Consider the following 24623-nt stretch of genomic DNA (forward strand, 5'->3'; position numbering starts at 1 on the left):
AGACATGAACAAGACGTTTTGACAACCTGGAATACATGCCAACAGGCCAAGCTTAATATTCGCGCCCTGACTAACAGTGAAAGCATTTTCATGTCAAACGCCATTTTTACACGCGTCATTTTTGTGTAGTTCTGACATAAAAATCGTCACGCGTCATTTGGTTTGATTTCGTATTAGATTTTCGTCGACCTGGCATAATACGGTGCTCAGTTAATCCATTCGGCGCAATAAGTAGGGAAATCTCCGATGGAGGCCACGGGACCGCCCGGCGCCGAACTGCGCGCCTCGGAGGGTTGAGGTGTCCGTGTGGTTTGCGGGCCCATTCGATGCATCCGTGCCGTGTGAGCTGAACTTTTCTGTCACAATTATGTTTCGTCTTGAGGGGATCATAGTACTCCAGAGTGCGCTGACCGCATGTTCCAAGCCAGTTGAACACCAGTATTACCCCCCTACGCAATGTTCGATAGAGCCAATTTTAACATGAACTCACGTTTTCCGCATGACATTATCAGAATACAAGCACAATGACAGAGAGAATGTGCTGGTGCCAGCAGCACTTGTCGCATGCTTTAGCTCAGCGGCACATGCCACATGCCTCGGCCCTGAAGGTATGAAGGTAAGCATACCTGTTGCAAAGATTAGAAACGAAGCTCAACGTCGCGCAAGGTCTGCTTCGGCCTAACTGGACGATGATTTCCAGCATAAGCCCTTGTAGTTACCAAAAATAATTACCGTGCATCGTTGCAGGCGAGGTCGCAGCTCCCACGAGTCTAAGATCAAGCGGGGGCGCAGGTCTTACGAGGCTCAGGTCAGCAAACCTGAAGTGCCATGGCTTCGTCGTGTTAAAGGCGTCCCAGGGGTCGCTAGGGCGGCCGGCCCGACTTGTCACGCTTTTGAGGCATCTGCGCTTTTGCTTTTCATTCATTTCATCGGTGATGATTTCTGGCTTTGGTAGGCCCAAACGCAGCCAATATTTCAGAAATTTCATTTCTAAAATTTTGCACGAACGCTAAATGTTCCTCAAGTTGGTGAAACTCTGTAAGGTTTTATATACAGAGTGATTGCTTGTGCCTCTCATAACATTTCCAAAACATCTCGTGGCTGTCAGAGAAAAACGGTTTCTGAACAATAACGTTAGATAATGCATGGTTTGCTCGGCATGATAGCACGTGCACTATGTATTGAGGCATTATGTGGATGACAATAATGTAATACGAAGCCACTTTGCACATAAGTCCGAAACAGTTAACGACACACTTTGTAAGATATTGTAAAATCCTCTCGGAGTTGCAAAAAGATCAGCAGATCACCCACTATCTTTGCCAGGCCAGTCAGGAGTCCAGTCACAGACTACGATCATCTGCGAATGTCAGCATATCAAACAAACGCAACCTGCATCGGCGTAGTCAACGCTTCGCTTCACTACCTCGACCCTTTTTAATCCACGCTAAGCATCGGTAGACATTTTATGTGCCGTCAAGTTGTTAGGGTCACCAGTAGGAAACTGTAACACACCCGCTACCCTGCATCGCTACGTCGATACACCCGCTACCCTGCATCGCTACGTCGATACACCCGCTACGCTTTGTTAAGAAGGGTCCGGCGGTTGGGCCGAGAAATGCACGCCGCCTATTTTGCAACGGTTCCTGCAGGATATGCATGTAGCTATATATATATATATGTATATATATATATATATATATATATATATATATATATATATATATATTCATCGCTCCTTACATTCTAAAGTTTCGAGATCATATGTCATCGGCGGAGAAGACTGAATGGCACAAGAAATAAGTTTGAGTTTTAAGGGATAAACAAAAAAATGGTTCACGGCTGTTGTAAAACATTTTTTGGTATGGGGAACATAAATGAAGCACAACCAATTGAAGTAAAACAGAACCCTATTTTCACTTTGATGCATATAAGAAACACCCATAATGGGAACACTACAAAGGCACAATGAGAACACTATTGCCACAATCACATCAATAGTCCTCACCGCCCACCACCGAATAGTTCAAGCGTTGTGCAAGAATTTGTCTGTCCGTTTAGGGCTGGAGAGAGATCGTTAATGAATATGCTTTCCCAAATTTGAAGGCGTATTCTGTCATTGCACGTCCGCAAAATGTCAGTGCTGTCCGTCAGTTGTTGTCGTGTCATTGTCATGTCGTGTTCGTGTCGCATGTGGTTCAGAGGTGCCCCGTCACGTAAGTGCATTGTCAGGCCTCGTGGGAGTGTCGTTGGAGTCACACCAATGTAGTGTATGAGACGAAGTTTGCAGCCTTCGATATTGCATTTGAATTGATACACTATATTGGTGCATTTAAGTTTGTCGGGTTTGTCTGGGCTGTTTCTCATAAGAAAGTTAGATATTTTATTGTTACGATAATAAATGTCGATGTCTGTTTTGTGGTCGTTTTTGCCTTTAAATGACGAGAGATGATTTCACGCCAAGCTTTTTCGTCTTGTTTGTGGGCAGATGCCATTCAGATGAAGATCAGTCTGGCTTAGAATTCACAACGGAGCTAAGTGTGCAAAACGTAACACTCTTTCTTGACGTGACTGTCGATGGACAAGAACAACAATTCAAAGCGACTGTATACCGAAAACAGACTAACAACGGACGGTGCTTAAATGTTGACAGTGAGTGTCCTCGACGCTACAAAATTAGCGTCATAAGGTCCTTTATTGGGCGAGCATTTAAGCACTGCTCTGATTGGACAGGACGACATTCAGAATTGACAAGAATCAGACAGACCCTGGTGAGCAACGGTTTTTCAAATCCTGACGTTGAACACGAAATACAACGACATGTAACAAGACACTTTGACAGCAAACCAAGACAAGACATTCAAACAACCGTCAAACTGTATTATCAAAATCAGATGACATCTGTCCGCAAGCAAGACGAAAAAGCTCTACTGGAATTGTCTCTAGACATGTAAAAGGCAAAACGACCACAAAGTAGATATTGGCATTTATTGTCGTAATAAGAAAAACCCTAACTTTCTCATGAGAAACAGCCCAGACAAACCCAACAAACTAAAATGCACCAATATAGTGTGTCAATTCAAATGCAACATCGAAGGCTGCAAACTTCGTCTCATACACTACATTGGTGTGACTCCAACGACACTCCCACGAGGCCTGACAATGCACTTACGTGACGGGGCACCTCTGAACCACATGCGACACGAACACGACATGACATTGACACAACAACTGACAGACAACACTGACATTTTACGGACGTGCAATGATAGAATACGCCTTCAAATTTGGGAAAGCATATTCACTAACGAACTCCTCCCAGCCCTAAGCAGACAGACAAATTCTTGCACAACTCTTGAACTATTCGGTGGTGGGCGGTGGGCACTATTGATGTGATTGTGGCAAGAGTGTCCTCATTGTGTCTTTGTAGTGTTCCTATTATGAGTGTTTCTTATTCGTATCAAAGTGAAAATAGGATTTTGTCTTGCTTCATTTAGTTATGCTTCATTTACGTACTCCATACTAACAGATGTTTTCCAACAGTAGTGCACCATTCCTTTTTATCATTTTAAGCTCAAAACTTATTTCTTGTGTCATTCAGTCTTCTCCAACGATGAGATAGTATCTCGAAACGTTAGAATGTAAGGAGCGATAAATACATGAGCAATTTTGTGCGCACCACCTTTAATATCTATATACATGTGTGTGTGTGTGTGTGTGTGTGTGTGTGTGTGTGTGTGTGTGTGTGTGTGTGTGTGTGTGTGTGTGTGTGTGTGTGTGTGTGTGTGTGTGTGTGTGTGTGTGTGTGTGTGTGTGTGTGTGTGTGTGTGTGTGTGTGTGTGTGTGTGTGTGTGTGTGTGTGTGTGTGTGTGTGTGTGTGTGTGTGTGTGTGTGTGTATGTGTGTGCGTGTGTGTGTGTGTGTGTTTGTAGCTATATATATAATTGCAAGATATAATACATGTGAGGTTTGCACTGTGTTGTCAAAGCTAAGAACTTGACAGTGTAAAGCTTACGATCGCAAAAATGTACTGTTTTTAGCAGTACTTTAACACGCGCTCTGGGGTCATATGAACCTCCCGAAAGTTTTTCCAGAATTATTTCCGAACAGCGCGGCGTAGCCGCGCCAAATTTTGCATGGCTGTAGACAATGGAATAACAAATTGTTTGACATAACAAATTTAGGTGAGCCTTGTAAGGTTGCTGACTTATGGCAGGTCAAAGTCAGGTCATGGTTTCAGTGAAGGCAATTTCTAGGGAATAGTTTAATCTGATACAACAACGGAGCATTTGACGAAGCCATACATCTCTGAGATGCTTTTTTAGGCACCACAAATATTGAATAAGCAAATTATGTTGACCTAAGGCAAGATATGAAGGTCAGACCAAGGTCAAAACCAACCTGATTTATTACTCTAAGGCTTGCTATATGGAATAGTTTCTGGCGCTCATTTTGAATTTATTGACGGCAGGAACCGCATTATACATCTTCCATTGACTTCTTAGAGGTCAGACCAGGTCATTGACCTAACATGACCTGGGTCGACATTTTGTTTTAGGAACGTGCATCCTGGCGTAATCTTTGTCGCTTATTGGAATGCAAAACTCAGAGCACTCTTGTATGATTTTGGTCACTATGACCTTCAAAAGGCCAGACAAGGTAACTGACCTCAAATTAGCGTATGACCTTTTGCTTAGAAACAGTTGCCTAGGTTCTGGGGCACTTTGGAGACCAACCTGGAATTTAACTTTGTTTGACCTTACTTGACCTGAATGTCATGGCCCATGAAGCTCAAACTTTGACCTAAGTGAGATCACGTAGCGGTCAAAACACCCTGTAAATCTGGTGTTTCTAGCTTTCTTGGTTCCCGAGATTTCAGCGGGGGGTCGAATTGACCCTCACCCAAGCGAAGGGCATCTAGCCGGCCAACCGGGCGCGTGCTAATTGATAGCGAGCAATAAATATCATCGAGCAATAGCTCAGCACAGTCTCTGGGTACTGCACAGTGCTTAGGCTATGTAATAACTCACACAGCTGATTCAGTTGTGTTTGCTATCTTAAAATGCACACAAAATGTAGCACAGCACAGTAGCCAGTACAAACCGCTTGACTTCATGAATTTAAGGGATAATTCCAAATTCTACGCACCCAACTCTCGGTTATTGCAGTTTAGTCTTACCAATACGATATAGGAATTTCCATCTGTACACATCAGATGCTATAGATAAGCTACTTATGCCGGCATCCTCAGAGATGGAAAGTCTGACATCACCGGATTCTAAAGAGGGTGCAAGATGGCATTACTGTGCGTTTTGGAATGTTATCGCCAGCGGATGAAACCGCTCCAAGAAAAAGGTTGTTAAGGCTGGACGGACCACTTTCAGCTACCTCTGTCTGGAACCAATTCAGATTTTATGGGAGCAACGCCGTACAAACCCTTTGAATCTTACCTGCAGATGGCAATACGCATTGCGCTGGGCCTCAGGGCAGATTCGATGGATAACCAAATAGCCGCTTGTGCACGGGGTAGCTGCGCTGAGATCCGTTGACAATCCTTGCACGTTGTTAGACAGGTCGGTCTGAACGATGGCCATGAGCTAACAAGAATAGCAACACTGCATCCTGCCCACCAGACGCTCGCCTGATGACACCATGACGTCATCAGCTCAACTGCAGCCCCCAGCGTGATCCCTGGAGATAGCTGCATCTGTGCTGATGGCTATCAGATGGCTATAACTGCGTTCATGACACGAATTAGATACAGCGAGCAGTTTCATCCGCTTAATTCCTTGTTTCAGATGGCAGTGTTTCTCTACGCTTTTCCTCCTCAGTCCTATACGTCATGCGTGCAGCAGTAGCTTATCTCAGAGTCCTAGAGATAAGCTGACGCTTAGGTGATGTGAGCAGTCGCGTAACACGTTGGCTTATGCGCACCTCCCTACATAGGCGAAGGAATGTGTCGGAAAGTGAGGGAGTCAAAACAAGTTTTGAAGTCGATTTCCATGCGTGGTAATGGGTTAATGCTCAACATTTTCGGAATGTGGGGGTGTCACGGCATTTACGGACTTCTCCCCCTAACCCCGCTCTGAAAACAGGATGGCGATAGGCCCATCACCACTGTACTGTAAAATGTAGCTAGCATTGGGCGAGGGCTAGGACTAACTGATCACCTTCTTCGACAAGCATCAAAAGCTCCAATGTTCCTGTTCTAACAGTTACAAAGACGCCGCATTTCGTAAGCAGTGGCGCTGTTCAAATGATACCCTGACTTATTTGCAGTTGATATAAATAAATAAAACGACATTCCTCTTCAGAAAGGAGCCTGTACGACCCTTTTGAAAGATACGGCCGACACGGTGGCACTGGGGCCTGCTTCCAGTCGGATTTCGTCAGCAACTAGTTGCTACCTCAGTTGCCGGCTGCCGGCTGCCGTATTTGGACCGTGCGTGGATTGGTGAAGATTAGAGAGCCTGTTGCGCAGCACGAGCACAGATAAAACATTCACGGTCATATTTGTGCCCCCCACCCCGTTCAAATGACCACTTCAGAATAGAAGTTATGCACATTTGTTGCACAAGCTCAGTCCTTGCATCATGACATATACTCATCAATGGTAACTAGCGACTACTATCCGTTCTTATTTCCGGAGCTGATGACGGCTCTCAGAGGAACCTGCCGACCTTTCCTGACCCAAAAATGTCACCAGGGGTCACCAGCGATCACGACTGGTCACCAAAGATAACTAGCGCCCAACAGAGATTCCCGCTACCCAGAGCGAGCAGCGGCGATCGCCGTCCGCCGCAGATCCGGCTCTCCCTGGCCCGACTGCCGCGCCGCCGCCGCCGCGGCGTCGGGCCGGGCCGGGCTCGTGCCACCTGCCGGGGGGCGGGGGGCGGGGGAGGGGGCACCTGGCGCTGGTGGTCGGCGTCTGCCTGCGGTCAGCGCTGCGACGCTGCGGCGACGGACCGCTGCTCAAGCCGCCCTCTGCTCGCTGCGGCGCAGACCGGCGCGGCCAATGTACCGTGATAATGCAGACTTAGCTATTTAATCTGTGTGGGTGATGATTAAGGTGCGTGGTGTGCAGGCGTGTAGACGTACTCGCATAGCTCCCGATGTGCTGCGGTAACAGTTGTCGCTAGCTTAGTCGTGCAGCTGAAATTATTATTAATAAGGCGAGTTGATATGCCTAACTTTGTATGGATATATTATATATATATATATATATATATATATATATATATTATATATATATAGATAATATATATATATATATATTAATTCTCTCTTTCTCTCTCCCTCTCTCTCTCTTTCTCTCTCTCTCTTCTCTCCATATATATATATATATATATATATATATATATATATAATAATATAAAAAAATCTATATATATATATATATATGGCACGTTCAGACTGGCACGGCTGGCACGTTCTACATGGCACCTACGGCCTAGACCGATTAATTATATAGCATGTAATGTGGACTAGACTGCACTAAGCCTGATAGTTGGTAATCTGCACCCGCCTAATGCCAGCCAAGTGCATTCACACGTAGGTAGCCACATTTCCACCAGCCCGTACTAACCATGCCGCCGGCGGTCACAGGTCAACAATTCAACATCTGATTGCAGCTCTTGCAATAGCGATTAGCTAGCCCAACATACCAGCATATTATGAACTTGCCTTTCTTTATTAATGCCTATTATGAATGACGGTTGAATTTCTCACAAGCAAGGTCGGCAAAAACCCACTACACTCGGCTCCTCGTGTTCCGGTCAGCGAGGAGCTGAACTGGACTGGACTGAACTCTGGACGACTGAACTAGAAATAGGATGGCGTAGGTGCCGATTGTCGTTTCCGCCAGGATAGCTTAACTCATCTCATCAGGCCACTCTGTGATGGCTTAGGTGTGAAAACAGGTTCTCACGCCGCATAGAGATGCGAGTGCAGTGCGTCACCTTACCCGCATTCCAAGACTTCTAAATTTGGGGGCCAAATTCTCACTTGTAAGTTGTATGTTGCAGAAAAATAGTTTTTAGTTCCTGATGCGGAGTTTCAGAACGCTCTTGATGTTCTTGATGTTCTTGATGCGGAGTTTAGTTCTTTAGTTTAGTTCTTGATGCGATCCCCGGGAGGTCACGTTCCGCGACATGTAATCCGCATATGAGACGAGACCAGCTTGCCACTGCTGCTGCTTTTTTCATATGACCTTAGAAAAAGCATGCTTACATTAGGTCAAGTGGTAGTGAGCGAGGGGTCAGGTGTCTGTTATTCATTGTTGTGGCAAATGACAGTGGAAGGCATGACCAGCCTTGGATTTTACAGGCAACAGATAGTATTTCACTGATTTTAGCATGACACATAGGAATGTAGGATGGCTGTATCATGTAATATCCTCTGGTTCCTCGCTGAGCTTTGGCAAACTTTAGTTTGGGCTTGAAACCGCAATAGCCACCTTGTGGATGGTCCGCAACATACTGATACTGATACCGATACACCGTCTATGTCTCATGACTGTTGCAGACGTGTTTTATTGCTGTGCGAGTATCAGATAAACGTCATTTGGTGGCGGCCTGTGCGTATTTGGAGCTTACACATTATGTCAAAGACTACATGATATTCATATATAAAGATGTTAAGCGACTCAGCTGTGATGCAATGCACCACCCATTTGAATATAAAGCTAATATCTGCCACGCTGCTTGGTGTATATAAAGATGGGTAAATCGAATCAGCCAGTAGGAGCAGTTTACTCATACGCTTAAGTCGTCGGTGCCCTCGTGTCACACACATGTGCCAGATCTTATAGATCCATTGACTATCATGTTTGCAAGGATTCTATTCTGAACCCCAGTTTCCTGAATTACATCTCTATTCCAACGAAAAATGAGCACCGATTTTCAAATAAATTCCAGATGCTCTGGTGCCGGCTTAAAAAGTTATGGGCGTGTGCAGTAGGTCCTTCGCCTTCACATAACTCGCCTACAGAGAACGATTACATGGGTTTCGGCCCCATGAGCCGTAACATGTTCCGGACATCTCAGCTGCCAAAGTATGCTGATGTATTTGTAGTGAATCGTATGCCATGCTGCCACAAGACTTACCAATCCCTGCAGAGTTCTTTCGCGCGGCGAGCGCGACCTAGCGGAGCGATAATCCATTTACAATATTTGGCGCAAATCTTATTCCCACAGCGATTTTCATCAACGAAAATCTCACTGGGAGATGAACAACTCTTGTTGTTTGCCTCCTTTTGCCATGGAGCATACGCCAGTTTCACTTCTCTTTCTTTCAGTCTAGAGATGATTCGGACTCCACCCGGGATTAGGCACATTTTGAGCTGTAATTAGCTATGCTGCAGCTCAATGTCACCACATATGCATCTGTCCTGTCGAATGTGCCATGTGTCCCCAACAGAGTCGGGGCGAAGGACGAATACAAATTCAACTGCAGCTAATCCCCTGCGGTTTTTGACTGTCACCTGTCGCTACCGCCCGGTGGCGCCGGCCGCTTTTTAGACGGGCAGATGTTCCTCCGCCAGGACAGAGGGCAACAAGCGTCTATCGATGTCGGATTCGAGCTGGATAATGATGGTCACACAAACTAAGCAATGAGTGGTCTCAATAGTCAAGCCGTATCTATGCTCTCGATGCATGATAGCCGACGTAACATGGCTGGTCTGGTCTATTGAGCTGCTACCGAGAGCAAGCAGCTACGTTTTAATCTGGATTTTTGGATTTCTTGTCTGATTCAGGTTGTTCGATGACCTTTGTACGAGCATGCCATGCATCGCTTACATATCAGAGCCATGACACGATTAACATGTGCATGTGTTGTGGACGCTTCGGTGAATCGAGAGCGTGCACTGCTGCATGCATAACTATACTTGTGGCTGACGCCAGTGGAATCAAACCCGATCCCTGACTCGCCTCAGTTCTGGTCAGAATCGGTTCTGATTCTACTCCGGTGCAATCGGTTGTATTATTTTCGGAACTGATTTGTATACTATGCAATAAAATCGGAATTTCCTGCTTCTGACTTAAAGGGAGTGTGTCTAGGCAAGTTAGGATTTTTGACGGTGCCCGTGGGATGGTGGGATTTTCGATTTACAAACTTTGGTGTCATTGGTTTCTACAAATTTGCCTCCACTGACGAGCTATTGACACGGCCACCAGATTTTCTTGGGTTTGTATGGAAGACAGAAATCATCGGGTAGCCCCCAAGCAATATTCACTACTAACCACATCGACATCATTGAGAACGTAACGTTAATTCTAGCCAATGGCTTTTCTAGGATGTCGCTTGTCAGCGCTGACAGCAGCTTGCGAATGCGGCATTGGCGGAGGCCATGGTGTTGACGTTTTTTTTTGTTTACATTCAACTGAGGACTGCGAGTACGGGTTTAGACGCATGTTAAAGCTGGGTAGTTGATACGTTCATGTCGGCCTACTATACACTGAGATGAGGAACAAGTATTGTGTTGTGTCAATCGACTGCACCAAGCTCTAGGGACATGTGATTGTGCTACATTACTTAGCAACCAGAAAAATGGCCATGCCTCTATCGAGCATTTACTCGCCACATATATGTCTTGCTCGCTGATTGGTTTATCTTGTAGGATTATAGTTGTTCACGCACAGCCATCGGTGGGATCGATCAAATAAATAAATAAATATTGTTACGAGACCCAAATACACATTTAGCAACCGAGATTAACCATAGATAGTTGCTAAACTTCCCTTAGGCGTATATTGAGAAACCCGAAAGCATTAGACACACTCCCTTTAAAGGGATCCAAATCGCAGATGACTACGTAACGTCATAGAACGTTAGTACGAACAAACAAAGGCACTGAGAATGGTATTCAGAACCTGCTGCCATAGATCATAATAAGCAGGTGTCGGATAAGCATCACTGTTGAGAACATGCCTCATTTGGAAACACGAAATGCCACGAAATGAGTAGTTCAGTCATACAACGCTTCATGAATAATTATAAATACCGAGCGCTACACATTCTTCGAAACAGACGGCAAAACTCCTGGTTTCTGGATAATTAACTGGGAAATTAGGCGCTGATTTTAGCCCACTACAGCTGAACCAAAGAAGAGTCGTGGAAAGAGTTGTCATGAATAATAAACTTCACATGTAGTGCAACGTCTGCCACAGGTGCCACTCTTTCCAGCAGTTAGCGTATCTCAGGATTGGAATGTTAGCACAACATTACACATTCACAGATATGTGCTCTATCATTACCCCACATAACACAATGCACTAAGAAGGCCGGCCTTCCTCGCATCGCTTCATTACGCTGCCGTTAGGAGGGGCGCGGTGACGGGGCGAGGGCTCGCGCCGGGCGCCGGGCGCGGGGGACGTCGGCGCCCGCCCATCGAGCCGTTACCGCCACCGGGCGCGCCGCGCCGCGCGAGAGCTCCGACACCATGCGAGCGCAGGTGCGCGGGCGTTCTCAACAGCCGGCACGAGCCACGGCCAGCCGGTCGTCTGCAGTCGCGCCACGTACGCCGCGGCGGCGGGCGGCGCGGCGCGGCGGGCATTCGGCCGGGCCGCGGGCGACGCCAGACACTCAGGCAACACCCCGGCTAATTAAACACAGCCCCTCACTGCCAATTGCACAGATATTTATCGAGTTGTATTACCGCGGCGCCGTTCTAAGCAAATGGTTAGCCGCGCGCGGCACGAACTTGTCCCGGCTAATGATGGCACGGGCTGCCCGAGGCGGGGGCAGACAACGCCCCTTCCCAGCGCCGAGTGGCACCACCGGTCCGGCCGCACCACCACCCGAGGGTCAGCGGAGAGAGGGGAGCGACAAATGCCGTGCCGTCCAGTCCTGGGTCGAATCTCTGGACTGATCCCCGCCGGAGGGATGCACAGTGCGGGAGATGGAGAGATAGCAGTCTGTCAGAAGTGGCCGCTGCAGATTATGTTGTTCCGCCGGCCGCGATTGCGGGAACCTTGATCGGACATAGCTGACATACAACTCATTCATGAGTGTCAAGTTTGGAAGCGCTTGGTAGCCACGGCACACAATGCCTGACTGATGGAAGGATTTAATGGGACGATGAAACTCCATTATTAGAATATTTGCTTAATGAGCTTTCAGCAGGTTTTGATCTGACATTACATCGTCTCATCCGCTGATATGGTAAATCTCTTTCAGCTGCCTGACGGTGCTAGCACCTGCTCTAAATCCGAACAGGTAATATCAACGACCGGCACCGTCCACACCGATGGGTGGCCAGACGCCGCGTGAAGGCTATCTATAAGATTATTTGCCAGAGTCCTTTTTCGCCAGTGAGGTTTATCTTACCTTAATGCAAGGCTCAGATAGCTCCACTGATCAGTAGTCACCACTCTGATAAATATGCTGGTCTTGCCGGACAAGCAAGCACGTAATGACGTCACACAATGGTGTAATATGATGACATCTTTACAACACGGTTGCGTACTGCACGGTTTCCCTGACCTTCGAGCCCTCCAATCTAACTTAAGTTCATGTGTTCAGACACAATTTTAAGGTGTTTTCATTTGTTCTCTATGACCATATAACAGAACTATTGCCAGCACATTGATATCTTTGCTGTTATGAGACAAGGGCGAAGTGGTTGTGCCGGGAGAGGAAAACGTGTTAGATGCATTACATAAAAATTACCGTTATTTTTAGTGGCAGTCAGTTCCTTTCACGAGGCATGCAATAAGAGCTAGTTGGTTCATTGAGCCGCCCGTCGGTCATACACACAAAATCAATAATAGCAATCAACATGATTATATTCCTTTCTTTTATGCTGCTCGCCCTCTGAGAGAAGTTTAAAATCACCAATCAACCAGAATTATGGTGATTTTGAACACGGCAAAACTGACGCTGCTGTTTTCCACCAGACTAAATTCGTTTTAAAGATGCTCATCTTATTGCTTCTACAAAATGAGGGATGGGTTTCCTTGATGTGAGTTTAATCGGTGTGGCATTTAAAAAGCAGGCACAGGCGGAAACATTGCGTTGCAGTAGTACCATTCAAACAACTATCACGGTGATTTTTAACGTAAGCTCACCACAGTACGCGTTAAGAATCGTTCGAAAAAAAACGTCATCATAAAACCACTAACATAGATGATACGTCAATGATATGTTGTGCGCAGACAACGTGCCATTCGACGCGTTGCATACACACCCGTATTTTCGACTGAGTGCATCTAAATCTGCGTGGTCACAGCACACATCGGAAAGGAAGCTTCCACCGACCTTGGGGCACAGATTGCGGCTCTACTTTATCGAAAATTGCGCCGGTATCTATGGGTTCGATTAGAATCTGGTCCGTCGTAAGCTGTAATAAGTTTCTTCCCAGTAGAGGATTGCGTGAAACAGAAGCGTCGGGGTCCGACTCTCACCTGACGCCCTGGAGCCGAGCGATAACGCAGCGCCCGAGGCTGACGCAGCCGCCGGCCGCCTGCGTGCTGGAGCAGCGCCAGCGGTGGCGGCCGGCGTCCGCCGGGGCACGGAGCGCTGACCTCCCTAGCCGGCCGGACCCGCGACGCCAGTGGCTTTAGCTCAATTAGGCCAGAATTGCCTGCGTTGTGCAGGGGACAATTACACGCGTACTCTAGACAGCGCTTCAAGCAGTGTGGCCAGGCTTCGCCGAAATTGATTTTCTCTCACCCCTGCAATTGACAGCATTCCAGAACCGTGTGAACGCATGTGCGTGCTAAGAGATGCCTTCACCGTGGATGAGTGAGACATTAACCATAAGTTTGCAAAAAATCGCTGGCGGAGCCATCTTTATGAGATTGCTACCATTAGTGCGGCTTAGAAAGAATCACATCATCCCAGCTTCTTGGATCTTATTCACTCCTCATTCTCGAGTCACGGATACATGACAGTTGATCATGATATATTGAGAATACGAAAAGCGAACTAGCAGCGAGCATTAGAAAAAAGAGCATCTTGCATTTCAGCCTTGCGTATGGAAAAGCAATGATTTGAATCATGAATGTCTGACTTCTGACAAACCATGTCAAACGGCCAGGTACTCACATTCTGGACCTCATTTATGTTAACGTTTTCTTACATCCTGCGGTTATTGCACCGAAATTATTTGCTCGGTTGAGCAATTGTGTATTGCTTTAAACCGAAGTATTGTCGCGACTTAAACATCAACCGACCTGCACACAAATGAATACTGAACAGATGTGACGCTGCCACGTGGAACAACGAGCAAAAGGAGCTCCTTTAATATACAAAAGGTGTTTCAATTTTCCGCTGCCGTCTTAGTTGCCGTTCTCACCGTGGGTTAATGCGCTGAAAAGCTTTAAGAAAACAAAAAGCCTTTGGGAAGTTAAGTGCATACTGCACACTTTGAAAATGAAGCGATCTTTTTCATGCAATTTCATTGACATTCAATAGCTATGCCACGTTTATCGAACTAAGTAAGCGTATACGTAATGTATCATATATATATATATATATATATATATATATATATATATATATATATGTATATATATGTATCTCATTACGGAGAACACAAGTGAAGCATGGCTAATTGAAGTAAGACAGAACCTTATTTTCACTTTGATACATATAAGCAACACTCATGATGGGAACACTACAAATACACAATGAGAACACGATTGCCGGATCACATCAATAGTGCTCACCGCCCACCACCTTATAGTTCAGGGTTTGTACAAGCGTTTGTTTGCCTGTTTAGGGCTGGAGAGAGCTCTTTAGTGAGTATACTTCCCCAAATATGAAGGCGTCTTCTGTCCTTGCACGTCCGTAAAATGTCAGTGTCGTCTGTCAGCTGTTGTGTCAATGTCTCGTGTTCGTGTCGCATGTGGTCCAGAGGTGCCCCGTCACGTAAGCGCATTGTCAGGCCGTCGCGAGGGCGTCGTTGTGGTCACACCAGTGCGGTCTATGGAACGAAGTTTGCAGCCCTCGACGTTGCATTTGAATTGATGCACTGCATTGATGCATTTTCGTTTGTCGGGTTTGTCTGGGCTGTTCCTCATGAGAAAGTTAGGGGTTTTCTTATTGCGATAATAAATGACGATGTCTATTTTGTGTTCGTTTTCGCCTTTTACATGTCGAGAGAGAGAGGTATATATATATATATATATATATATATATATATATATATATATATATCTCTAGCGGCGCGCGAGCTCGTATCTGGCGCGAGACTACTATCGCTCTATCTCTCTCCGCAGCTGGCCTATCTCTCTGGATCTCATCTAGATCTCTATCTCCTCTCTCTCTCTCTAAGATAGCTCTCTCTACTCTCTCTCTCTTCTCTCTCTCTCTATCTCTCGCTTCTCTCTCTGCCTTTTCTCTCTCTCTTCCTCCTCTCTCTCTCTCTCTGCCTTTTAGATTCATATCAGGAAGCATTTCGATTCCTGGTGGTTCCTTCGGCCAAACAATTTGGCAGTTATGCCTGGGTTCTCCCTCGTCCCGGAATCAGGAACCGCAAACCGGTTCCCAAGGCGTAATCTTGGAAACTAAACGTATGCCTGATGCAGTCTTGTTTCTCGTTTCACTCAGATTCATAATAGAAAATCACCAACATTTTCCTCGAATTTTTCTTTGAGTATAAATTCTAAGGTTTCTGAATCAGCAATGGATTGATCGTTGTGTACTGAATGAATATTAAGTCATGGTTGCCGTTGGGGATTCAAGGACAGATTGCTCGAGATTTCGTCACAACATTAATACCCGCCTTTAGAAAGACTCGTGGTGTTCGCCATAAAGGGCTCATTGTTCTTATGCCTAGTTATCGAGCATACTCAAGGAGGCACTGGTTTAGCAAAGTTTGGCAGCTTTGTTCAAGCTCAAGCTCAAGCTTTGCTCAATCTCAAAGCTTTTTGGCTATATTGTCAGTACTCGACGTATCAGTATGCGCGAGTGGTCAGCAGCGAGAAAGGTTGAGCAAGGTTAAGCAACAACAAAACAACACACAACCGAAAAACAAGACATGTGAGTCCAGCAAATCCTAAAAATCTGTACAGACACGGCAACCACAACGATGTCAAAAATAATAAGCAATTTGAGCTCCCACCACTAAACACTAGATACGCGGTTTTACACTAGGGCTGCACGAGCCGGGAACAAACCCAGATGGCTATGATGACCCATATCGAGTCTTACTTATAAAATTGCTTGCCACGATCACTAGTGGTTACATTTCAGACATTGCCCCAACCTCATGAGCACCTCAGCAATTCAGGTTTTTACATCCCAATATCCAATGCTTAGAATTGCCGCAGATTCGTAATCTTCGTCCGAGGTTGAACACACAAATGCCACCACGGGAACCAATTTGAACAGCATTGCTTCCGCTTTGAATACATAGAAATAGCCCGTTATTACCTGTGATGAATGTCGATGCCGCTTCAAATTTCTGCCTATCCTGATGCTCGGTGCCAGTCATTGCAACCTTTCGTCTTAGCCGTCTGCGGTTCGGGCAGGCTTAACAGTAATGTGCATTAGGTGATAGGACGTAAAATCTGCTCATGGGGTTCGAGTGATGCTTGTGATGCCTAGGTGATTGTGGTAGATGTTTCTGCAAGCTAGTGCTCGGTATGGGTCATCGCAGTCTTAAGCTTTACCGCCGGTCTTTCGTGCAGCTCTTCGCGTAGAACCCTGTGTCGGGCGTTAAGATGTGGGAGCTTGGATAATTAGCGATATTTGACATTTTTTAGTGACAGTGTCTGCACAGATTCGTGACATTTTCAGGCTTCATGTGCCTTAGGTTTTATATATACTTTCGTTGCTTAACGTTGCTCAACCCTTTTCAGTTGTGGCCGTAAGCGCAGCTTAAAACGCCAAGTACTGCCAATACAACCACTGTTTCTCTACAACGTCGTTTGACGACCTCCTGATATCTTGAAGGTCGATAACTCAGCACGAAACTAATACGATAGCCTGAATGACGATATTTTTGTCTTGGATGAAACTTGGCCGAAAGTTCATGTTAACACACCATGTGACATAAATCATGAACACAAAGGTTAACCAATATGTAGCATAGGTGGGCAGCGGTGCATTTGAGCAAGGAGTATGTTAACGCTCTTCATATGCCGGAAAACATGCTGAAATCCATTTATTCCATTAATTTATAATTTATCGGCAGACCCTTTGTGTTTCAGGGATTTCAAATATCATTTCCACACATGTCCAGACTTTCAGAATGTTGTGCCGCAGGGACCACGGTGCGGACCACTTATAGATGTTATACATTGTTTGATAGCATGGCGACTGGATCTGACTGCTTTGCTGGTGAATTGTGGATTAACTCTCACTAGTCCGAAATGAAACGGGTCGACGTATTTCATCAAAGCACATCAAAACTGGCAATGAAGCTCTAGTATACTAATTGGCAAATCACCTTTTGGGGCTACTCCTAAAAATTGACAAGCGAGTCTCCATCACGTGGATAAAATTTGGACTGTTCTGCGCATGTGTCAACGTCTGGCCATTTCGTTTTGAGCGGCAAAGCCAGCTGCCCGTTCTGTGCAGACATATCTTACATCCTGCGCTAACGTTCTATATCTTACACCCGTGATCTGACCTGGAATAAAGATGTTTTCCACATCAGGATATATGAAATGAATCGTTTGAATGTCATTAAATGCATCGAAATCCTACTCATTATCGATTCCTCATAAAGCACCGCAAAATGGGATTAACGGATTTTCGGAACCAAGGGTTGTGCCAGGTGGAGAGACAAGAACATCCCTTTGAAGCAACGCACCAAAATTTTGCACCGTGATACCATCAAGCACGTTTTCCTACGCCCTTCTTCTGGCGCTGATGTAGGGCCGACACGCGATATCTCCACCGAGTCTGAGGGAGCCTAGTGATGCTATCTCGGAGCAGGCCCGCCGCCGACGGACAGCATGCGGGTACTACTCGCTGCCCCTCCCCCCGCGGACGACGGACGCGTGCCGGGGAACCCGCGCCGCCGCCACCCGCCGCTAGGGGGCGGAGCCAGCCGCGCCAGGGTACAAGTAGAACCCCAGGTCGGCGGCGGCCAGCAGTGGCCGAGTAGCAGCGGCCGCGCCGGAGCGAGCGACGCTGCGCGGAGCGTGCAGCAGCGCCCCCTCCCGCCCACCGGTCAGCATGTCCGTCCAGGGCGCGGTGCCGATCCGCCCCAGTCCGCAGAAGCTGGGCGCCGCCTGCCTGGTCTTGACGCCGGTGCCGGTCGTCGCCGGCGCGGGCCCGGTGCGAACGCTAGCGGCGGCGCGCGGCGTCCGCCGGCCGCCACCGGTGCCGCTCGGCCGCGGGCTGAAGCGGCGCGCCGGCTTGCCGGCCTACGTGCCGGCGCCGCAGCCGACCAACGTGCTGCGCCGCAACGCGCGCGAGCGCAACCGCGTCAAGCAGGTCAACCACGGCTTCGCGGCGCTGCGTAACCACATCCCGGGTGCGGCCAAGAACAAGAAGCTCAGCAAGGTGGACACGCTGCGGCGCGCCATGGAGTACATCCAGAGCCTGCAGGAGCAGCTGGAGGAGCACGGCGACGGCTGTCGGACGCCGCAAGAGGTGGAGCAGAGCCCGGCCGCCTACCCGAGCACGCCGGCGGCAGCGGAGGGCTCAGGAGCTTACCTCAGCCCGCACGGCGACCAACACTTCGCCGGCTACCTGTCGCCCGGCGAGGAGCAGCCGTCGGGGTACCTGACGCCGCGCGAGGAGTACCACTCCGGCTACCTGACGCCGCAGAGCTCGCCGCAGCCGTGCATGCCGTCGCCGCTGACACTGACGCCGTCCAGCCTGGCCAGCGTGGACAGCAGCTTCTCGGAGGGCCGGCCGTTCCCGTCGCCGTGGCCGGCCGGCGAGCCGGCGCTGCCGACGCGGCCCTGCCCCGACACGCCGTCCCCGACGTCCTCGTACGGGGGCGACCCGGCGCTGCGGCCGTCTGCGCACTACTGCTACGGCGAGGGCGCGCCGGCGTACCAGGACCCGGCCGACGACTTCAGCCCCGAGGACGAGGAGCTGTTGGACGCCATCGCCTGGTGGCAGACGAGCCAGTGAGGGCGCCCGCCAGCGCCGCGGAGAGGTAGGTGTACGCTGAGGGTGGCGAGGCATGTCCCAGCACGCGTGGGCCCCTGAGACGGCGGCCCGCGGTGGCCGAAGCGCTGTCTCCGCGGCGCGGTTTTCGCGGCCGACGCTGTTTCGCTCCGAGCCGAGAACGAGCCGAGTCGCGTCTGTAGCGTGTTTATGACCCAGGGCGTCGCGCTCGGCCGCGCTCGCCGGCCGTTGGGCGACCGACAGGGGCAGGTCACGGGTCATGATCACGGCCAGCCCCTCGTCCCCGGCCGGAGCGTGGGAGCCGCCGGCCGGCGCCGTCTGTGGCGGCTTCCGTCCCCGGTCCGAAGCGGCGGCGGCGGCGCGGCCGGTCGCCGGCCCGGCGGACAGGAAGCCGCCGGCGCCGTCGGCTCCGCTTGGCCGGCGGTCCGGAGAGGCGACGGCGCGGCCGGCCTGCCCGGCACCCTTGCCCGGCGACGGGCGGGGCCAGTCGAGGCCGCCGGCTCCCCGCGCGCCGCTCTCACCGGATGTCATGCCGCTCGAGGAGCCTCCAGTGGCTGGGGTCCGGTGGACAGTGGGACGGCCGATCGATGAATGATCACAGTCGGCCAGTTTGTAACTGGCTCCTACGCTTTTTACGTGGGCATCTACCCTCGGTTTCTTTTGTAAATTAATGGCTGCGACGGATATGCGAAACCTTTTGCCTGGAACTATTGCCCACCGCAGCACCGCAATGCACCGGCGAAAAGGGACCATTTCTGCTATTATGCAAGCCTCATCGGCCAACTATGGAGCTATTTACGAGGTGAACTCGTTCAGACGGAGAAACTGTAAATCTCACACGAAATACCTGTCCAGCTACCTGCCGATGTCTGCATTCTTCTCTGTCCCTTGGTTTTTTTATAATCAGGATCCTTTGTGCCCTTTGAGACGCCGGGTCCCTTTCATTTCCCCCGACCGTCGCTCGGAGGGGACTGGACGGAAACATTCATCCCGACAGGCCGGCCGTCTGGGTTGTCCCGCCCGATTCAGGACTGGGTCTCTGGGGACCAGTTAATCTGCTGGGTTCTATGCCTTTCCGATCACAAAAACGAAATATGATCCCTCCTACAGAAATGACTTGCTTTCAAGCGCAAAGGTTTTGCGTTTACCGGATTTCACTTTTGCGCTTGGTCCCTCGTTTTGATGTTCGAATGTCGTGTACGTCGTGACGTGATAGTGACGAGATGGATGGTGACGAGATGGTGACGATCGATCCTCTCGTCCGCAGGAACCTAGTCACCGACGGCGCCGTTTCAGCCACACCGGCCCACTGCCCCGGCCACGGCCAGCAAGATCTCAGCCGCCCGTCAACGGAGCGTCGCAAACCATCAGAACGTCACTCGCCATCATTCGACGTGACCCGCCATCGCTTGACGTCACCCGCCATCGTGTGACGTCACTCGTCACCTTCTGACGTCACACGCTACCACTGACGCCGGCAGCGGTCAGACGCCACTCGTCATCAGCACGTCACCGGCCGCCAACACGCGTCACCCGCCATCAGCTGATGCCGCCATCAAGCACCCGCCGGCTGCCGACGCCACGGGTCGAGCGCGTCACCAGGTGCGTTCTGCGTTTACGCTGAGCGCGCGCTGTCCTGCGGAGACCAGCCGGATGCCCGCTGCCAGCGGCACCGCCGGCTCGGCGTGTTTTCTCGCTGCGTTTCCTCGTGCTCTGCCGCGCTCGAAACGGATTCATTTATAACAGGCCCCTCCTGATCGGATCTGATTTAATTGGATTAAACCCTTCTGCTCCGAACGGGTCGTATCGACGTCAATTAATTAAATGTGTCTTACTCGATAACGAGCGCGTCTGACGTGAGTTTCTCCTTCGGCAGGTGAACTGGAGCGAGACGTCGGGTGCTCCGAGACGACTGGCCCGGGAGCTGACCCGACCTGACCTGACCTGACCTGAGCCGATCTCGGAGGTCCGGCAACCGACGGGATGCGCTCCGTTCGGCCGCAAGAAGTTTATCTAAAACTGCCGAGGTCACCTGTCTTGCTTGTGGTTGCAGTGGCATTTACATTCGCTTATTAGAATTAAGTGGTTCATATTGTTAACGTTTGTTCGACGCTTCAGTGGATGGAGCTGACGCATTTACGGGATCTCCCTATTTGTAGCTACTGTGTTCGCAATTGATGTCTGGTGCAACCAGTGTATATTTGTTAATCTGACCTTTGGTCGATGATGACAGGTGAACAATGCCTGCGTTTTTTGCTGTATGACTGCGCATGTGCGTCATCAGGTTCATGTTAGAGGCTTCCCTGAGTTGTGGGCGCATGGTCATAACATTCGCCCCTCGTTAAGAATACATGTAGCAATCTCACTGCGTGGTATTTTCGACATAGATGTGCAGGTGACGGTGATGCCCTATGAGCTGATCTAATTCTTAAACGTGGAGTGCGCCCAACCCTGCCAATGCCGCACTGATTATTGACGGTGGTAAGCCGAACATATGCGGCGCAGCCCAGCAGCTTGTTGACACGGAGCTAACAAACGGTATGCATGATCAAGAGAGCCTGGAGTCTCGCAGATGAGCAAGGACACGATTGACCGCTGCGACAGAAAGCGATTAACCGCTGCGACAGAAAGTGATTGACCTCTGTGACAGAAAATGATTGAGCGCAGCAGTGTCGCACTGCGATAGGTGCGAGATCTTTCACCACCGACAGCAGAACGGCGCAAACTCAAGCCGGCTGCCGCTATCGAGCTGATGAAATACGTGGACGTATAAGGCGGTTGTTTTCCACAGGTGCGCTTGAGGCACTCTGCACTCTGCACTCTGCTGCCGTACAATATCCTGTTTACCCCAGGGCATCTTCCGTCCAGTCCCGGCAACGGGACGAAATGTCGCACACTCTCTTCCCAGTTCCTGCCAGGCTCATTCCTGATCCACCCAAGAACGCCCTCCGCTCAAACCCCCAGCCCACTCGCATGACATCCAACATTCGCTCTCCGGTTCCCTCACGAAACGTCCCACATTTGCTCGCCGATCCCCGAGCGCCCCCTCCGGCCGGACCGCGCCCGCCCTTCCGTCCGTTCTCGAGCGGCGGTGACGCGGGCGCCGATGGCGCTGCCGGCCGGGCCGATCCCTGCCCTGATAGAGGCAGCGTCCAGCCGCCTGTCAGCTGACGCACGGCCGTCGGCCGGTATTCAGGGGGGGGGGGGGGCGCACGCGCCCCGCCCCCGGTCGGCCGCTGAGCACCGCTGCCGACGCCGCAGCGGTCGGCGCCGGCGGAGGCGCCGGCGGTGGCGTCCGACGGCTCACCGGGTGGCCTGATCTCCGCCGCGGTGGTCACAGCGGTCGGAAACATGTGTGTTAGTGTGCTACCCGCTCAGAAGAGCAGGTAGCTCTTCTTAGCTTAGTAGCCTTTGGTATTCGAGGAGTTATTGTCGTAATTAGGGACGACGCTGAAACATCCTAGATAACAACATATAATGCATAATATATAATAACAATAGCATTTCTAGTCTCTCAGAACAACCGTTCTTTGAAACGACGCCCATCCTCTGCCATCTGTTGAGAAAATATGTAATCAATACGTGGATATCAAAATAAGTAACTGAACGACCCACACCAAGGACGCTGTTCTTTGGCAGTCCCGTACTGACGATCGTGCCTGTTAGCATGTAGTTCCCGATGGTGAGTAAAAATAATGTTTGATCGAGCCATGCATCTGTTTATCTCTCAGAGCCTTTGTTACGGAATATGTGTTGGTCATGAGGCCAGAAATGTGTTTAGCTGCTCTGACACTGGGCAGCGGCATTACGCTTTTGTTAAAAGCTAATCGCAAGGGCACCTCTGGCTGCCTCACGCTAAGATGCAGCTAAGGTTGCCATCCTGAGAGTTATTACAGGGTAAAGGTATCCACAGAAGTAGGCTTCTCCTGGGCATTTGCACCCCAATAATTATTTTATAATAATAATAATTTCAAAATGATAATAGCAATGGTATTATAATAACAATATTATCATTTGTATAATAATAATACCAATATAATGATAATAATAATAATACCGATGTAATACTAATACTAATACTACTACTACTACCTACTACTACTTCTAATAATAATATTTTATAAGAATAATTCACACCCAATAATTTTATTTCTATTGCATTTTCGGCTAAATCCCATGACCCACGGCTCCACCGTCGGCTGCCGCGGCGCTGCTTCATCACAGCGCGGCACAGCCCCACTGGGAGCCGTCGTACTATATTGAGCGTTTCTGTCATCAGGTCTTGGAAAGAAACCGACTATGGTGCGAGACCAACAAACGGCGCTGGTTGCTCACCATGTTAAAAACCTGGCATTGGTATCAAAGGGGCAGCGTCTGCATCACTTGCCATTAACTTGAAACGCTGGAGGACAAGTCAAAGTTCCATCAACACATATTGCCGATATCTTGAATAGCTTTTGATAAGGGGCATTGCGAGAATAATTAGGAGGGAGCAGATGTCCCGATATCAAGGGTCGTCGCCCACATTAATAGTGAATCGAATTCATATAGATATGAGAAGGCTGTCTTTGAACTGGTTACGATACTCGAAATGCAGCCTACAGCTGTACTGTTGGCCTTAAAAATAGGTTGTTCAGCAGACCAAAGACAACGACACTAGGTGTTCGCATTAGACAACATTGCAGCCACTGAGCGTGAAATTTCCCCAATCTTTAATTATCTTGACGATACAAACCATCGGATCTGATATAGTTCCTTACACAGTTTTGAAACCGGTAGCGTGCTTGATATCGGAACCCGTGTCGTCATTACACAGCGAACCACTTAGACTTATTCCCGACCTCTTGGAAAGAGGCCATTGTTTGCCCGGTCTATACAAACCGACCTTCAGCACTGGACTCTCAAAGTCACAATCCATTCTGACTGCTTCCTTCTCTTTCAAACATTCCGGACACCGGACAAAGATTGTCATGCTTATCAGATTCTGTGTGCCGTCACATTTTGACCACTATGACGTTATTCACAACGGGCACATTACAATGACGGACCAGTGGAGACTCGAAGATCCCCCAAAGCAGGGTAGCCAGACCAGCGGCACGGACCACCGACACCGACAGAGGCACTACGACGTGGATTGGATTTGGACGCACTCAGCGCGTGACGGGACGCGCATAACGCACATTTCAACAGAAAACTCGTAAACACACTACTCTCTCAGGGTATACCACATAAATTTCTAAGGTCGATCCTTCATCCTAAGTAACATAAGACTCTGGCATAATCTCACAGAGCCTAACCGCTTACAGCGCTCACCCAAAGCCCTCAAAACAGCTCTTAAACAGCGGATGGGTGCAGAAAGCCCACCACGCCTCTCGCCTTTGACTCCACTAAAAGCTGCCATTTACACGCAGAATAATGCTGCGCATGCCACCTGTCAAAGCTCCTCAGTATGGGGGGGGGGGGGGGGTAGAGAGATTCCAAAGGCCAAAATGCATCTGTGCACATCATGCACGAAGCACCGAACACTTTGTGTTGGAATGTCCCCAAGCACAGCCAGCTCATAGCAGAGTTCTTCACAAGCATAACATT

At 49.1% G+C, this 24623-nt stretch overlaps 1 protein-coding gene across 1 annotated transcript; it reads left to right on the top strand.

The window, feature by feature from the left end:
• Positions 1–18128: 18128 nt before the first annotated feature.
• On the top strand, positions 18129–21399 carry LOC119108384 (achaete-scute homolog 1b). Its single transcript, XM_037231960.1, has 4 exons — positions 18129–18191; positions 18300–19062; positions 20302–20636; positions 20911–21399. Exons 1-2 carry the CDS (start codon positions 18129–18131, stop codon positions 19035–19037), a joined length of 801 nt encoding a protein of 266 aa, XP_037087855.1. The 3' UTR covers positions 19038–19062; positions 20302–20636; positions 20911–21399.
• The last annotated feature ends 3224 nt before the right edge of the window (positions 21400–24623 follow it).

Source organism: Pollicipes pollicipes, unplaced genomic scaffold (assembly GCF_011947565.3).
Source record: "Pollicipes pollicipes isolate AB1234 unplaced genomic scaffold, Ppol_2.1 Scaffold_6686;HRSCAF=7923_pilon_pilon_pilon, whole genome shotgun sequence".
NCBI lineage: Eukaryota > Metazoa > Arthropoda > Thecostraca > Pollicipedomorpha > Pollicipedidae > Pollicipes > Pollicipes pollicipes.

What these genes read in the sequence shown, in the direction of transcription:
- LOC119108384 (XM_037231960.1), top strand. Translation starts at nt 18,129, where the DNA reads ATGTCCGTCCAGGGCGCGGTGCCGATCCGCCCCAGTCCGCAGAAGCTG. An exon ending in AGCTGGGCGCCGCCTGCCTG is followed by an intron (nt 18,192 to 18,299) that starts GTCTTGACGCCG and finishes CGCGGGCTGAAG; the next exon opens with CGGCGCGCCGGCTTGCCGGC.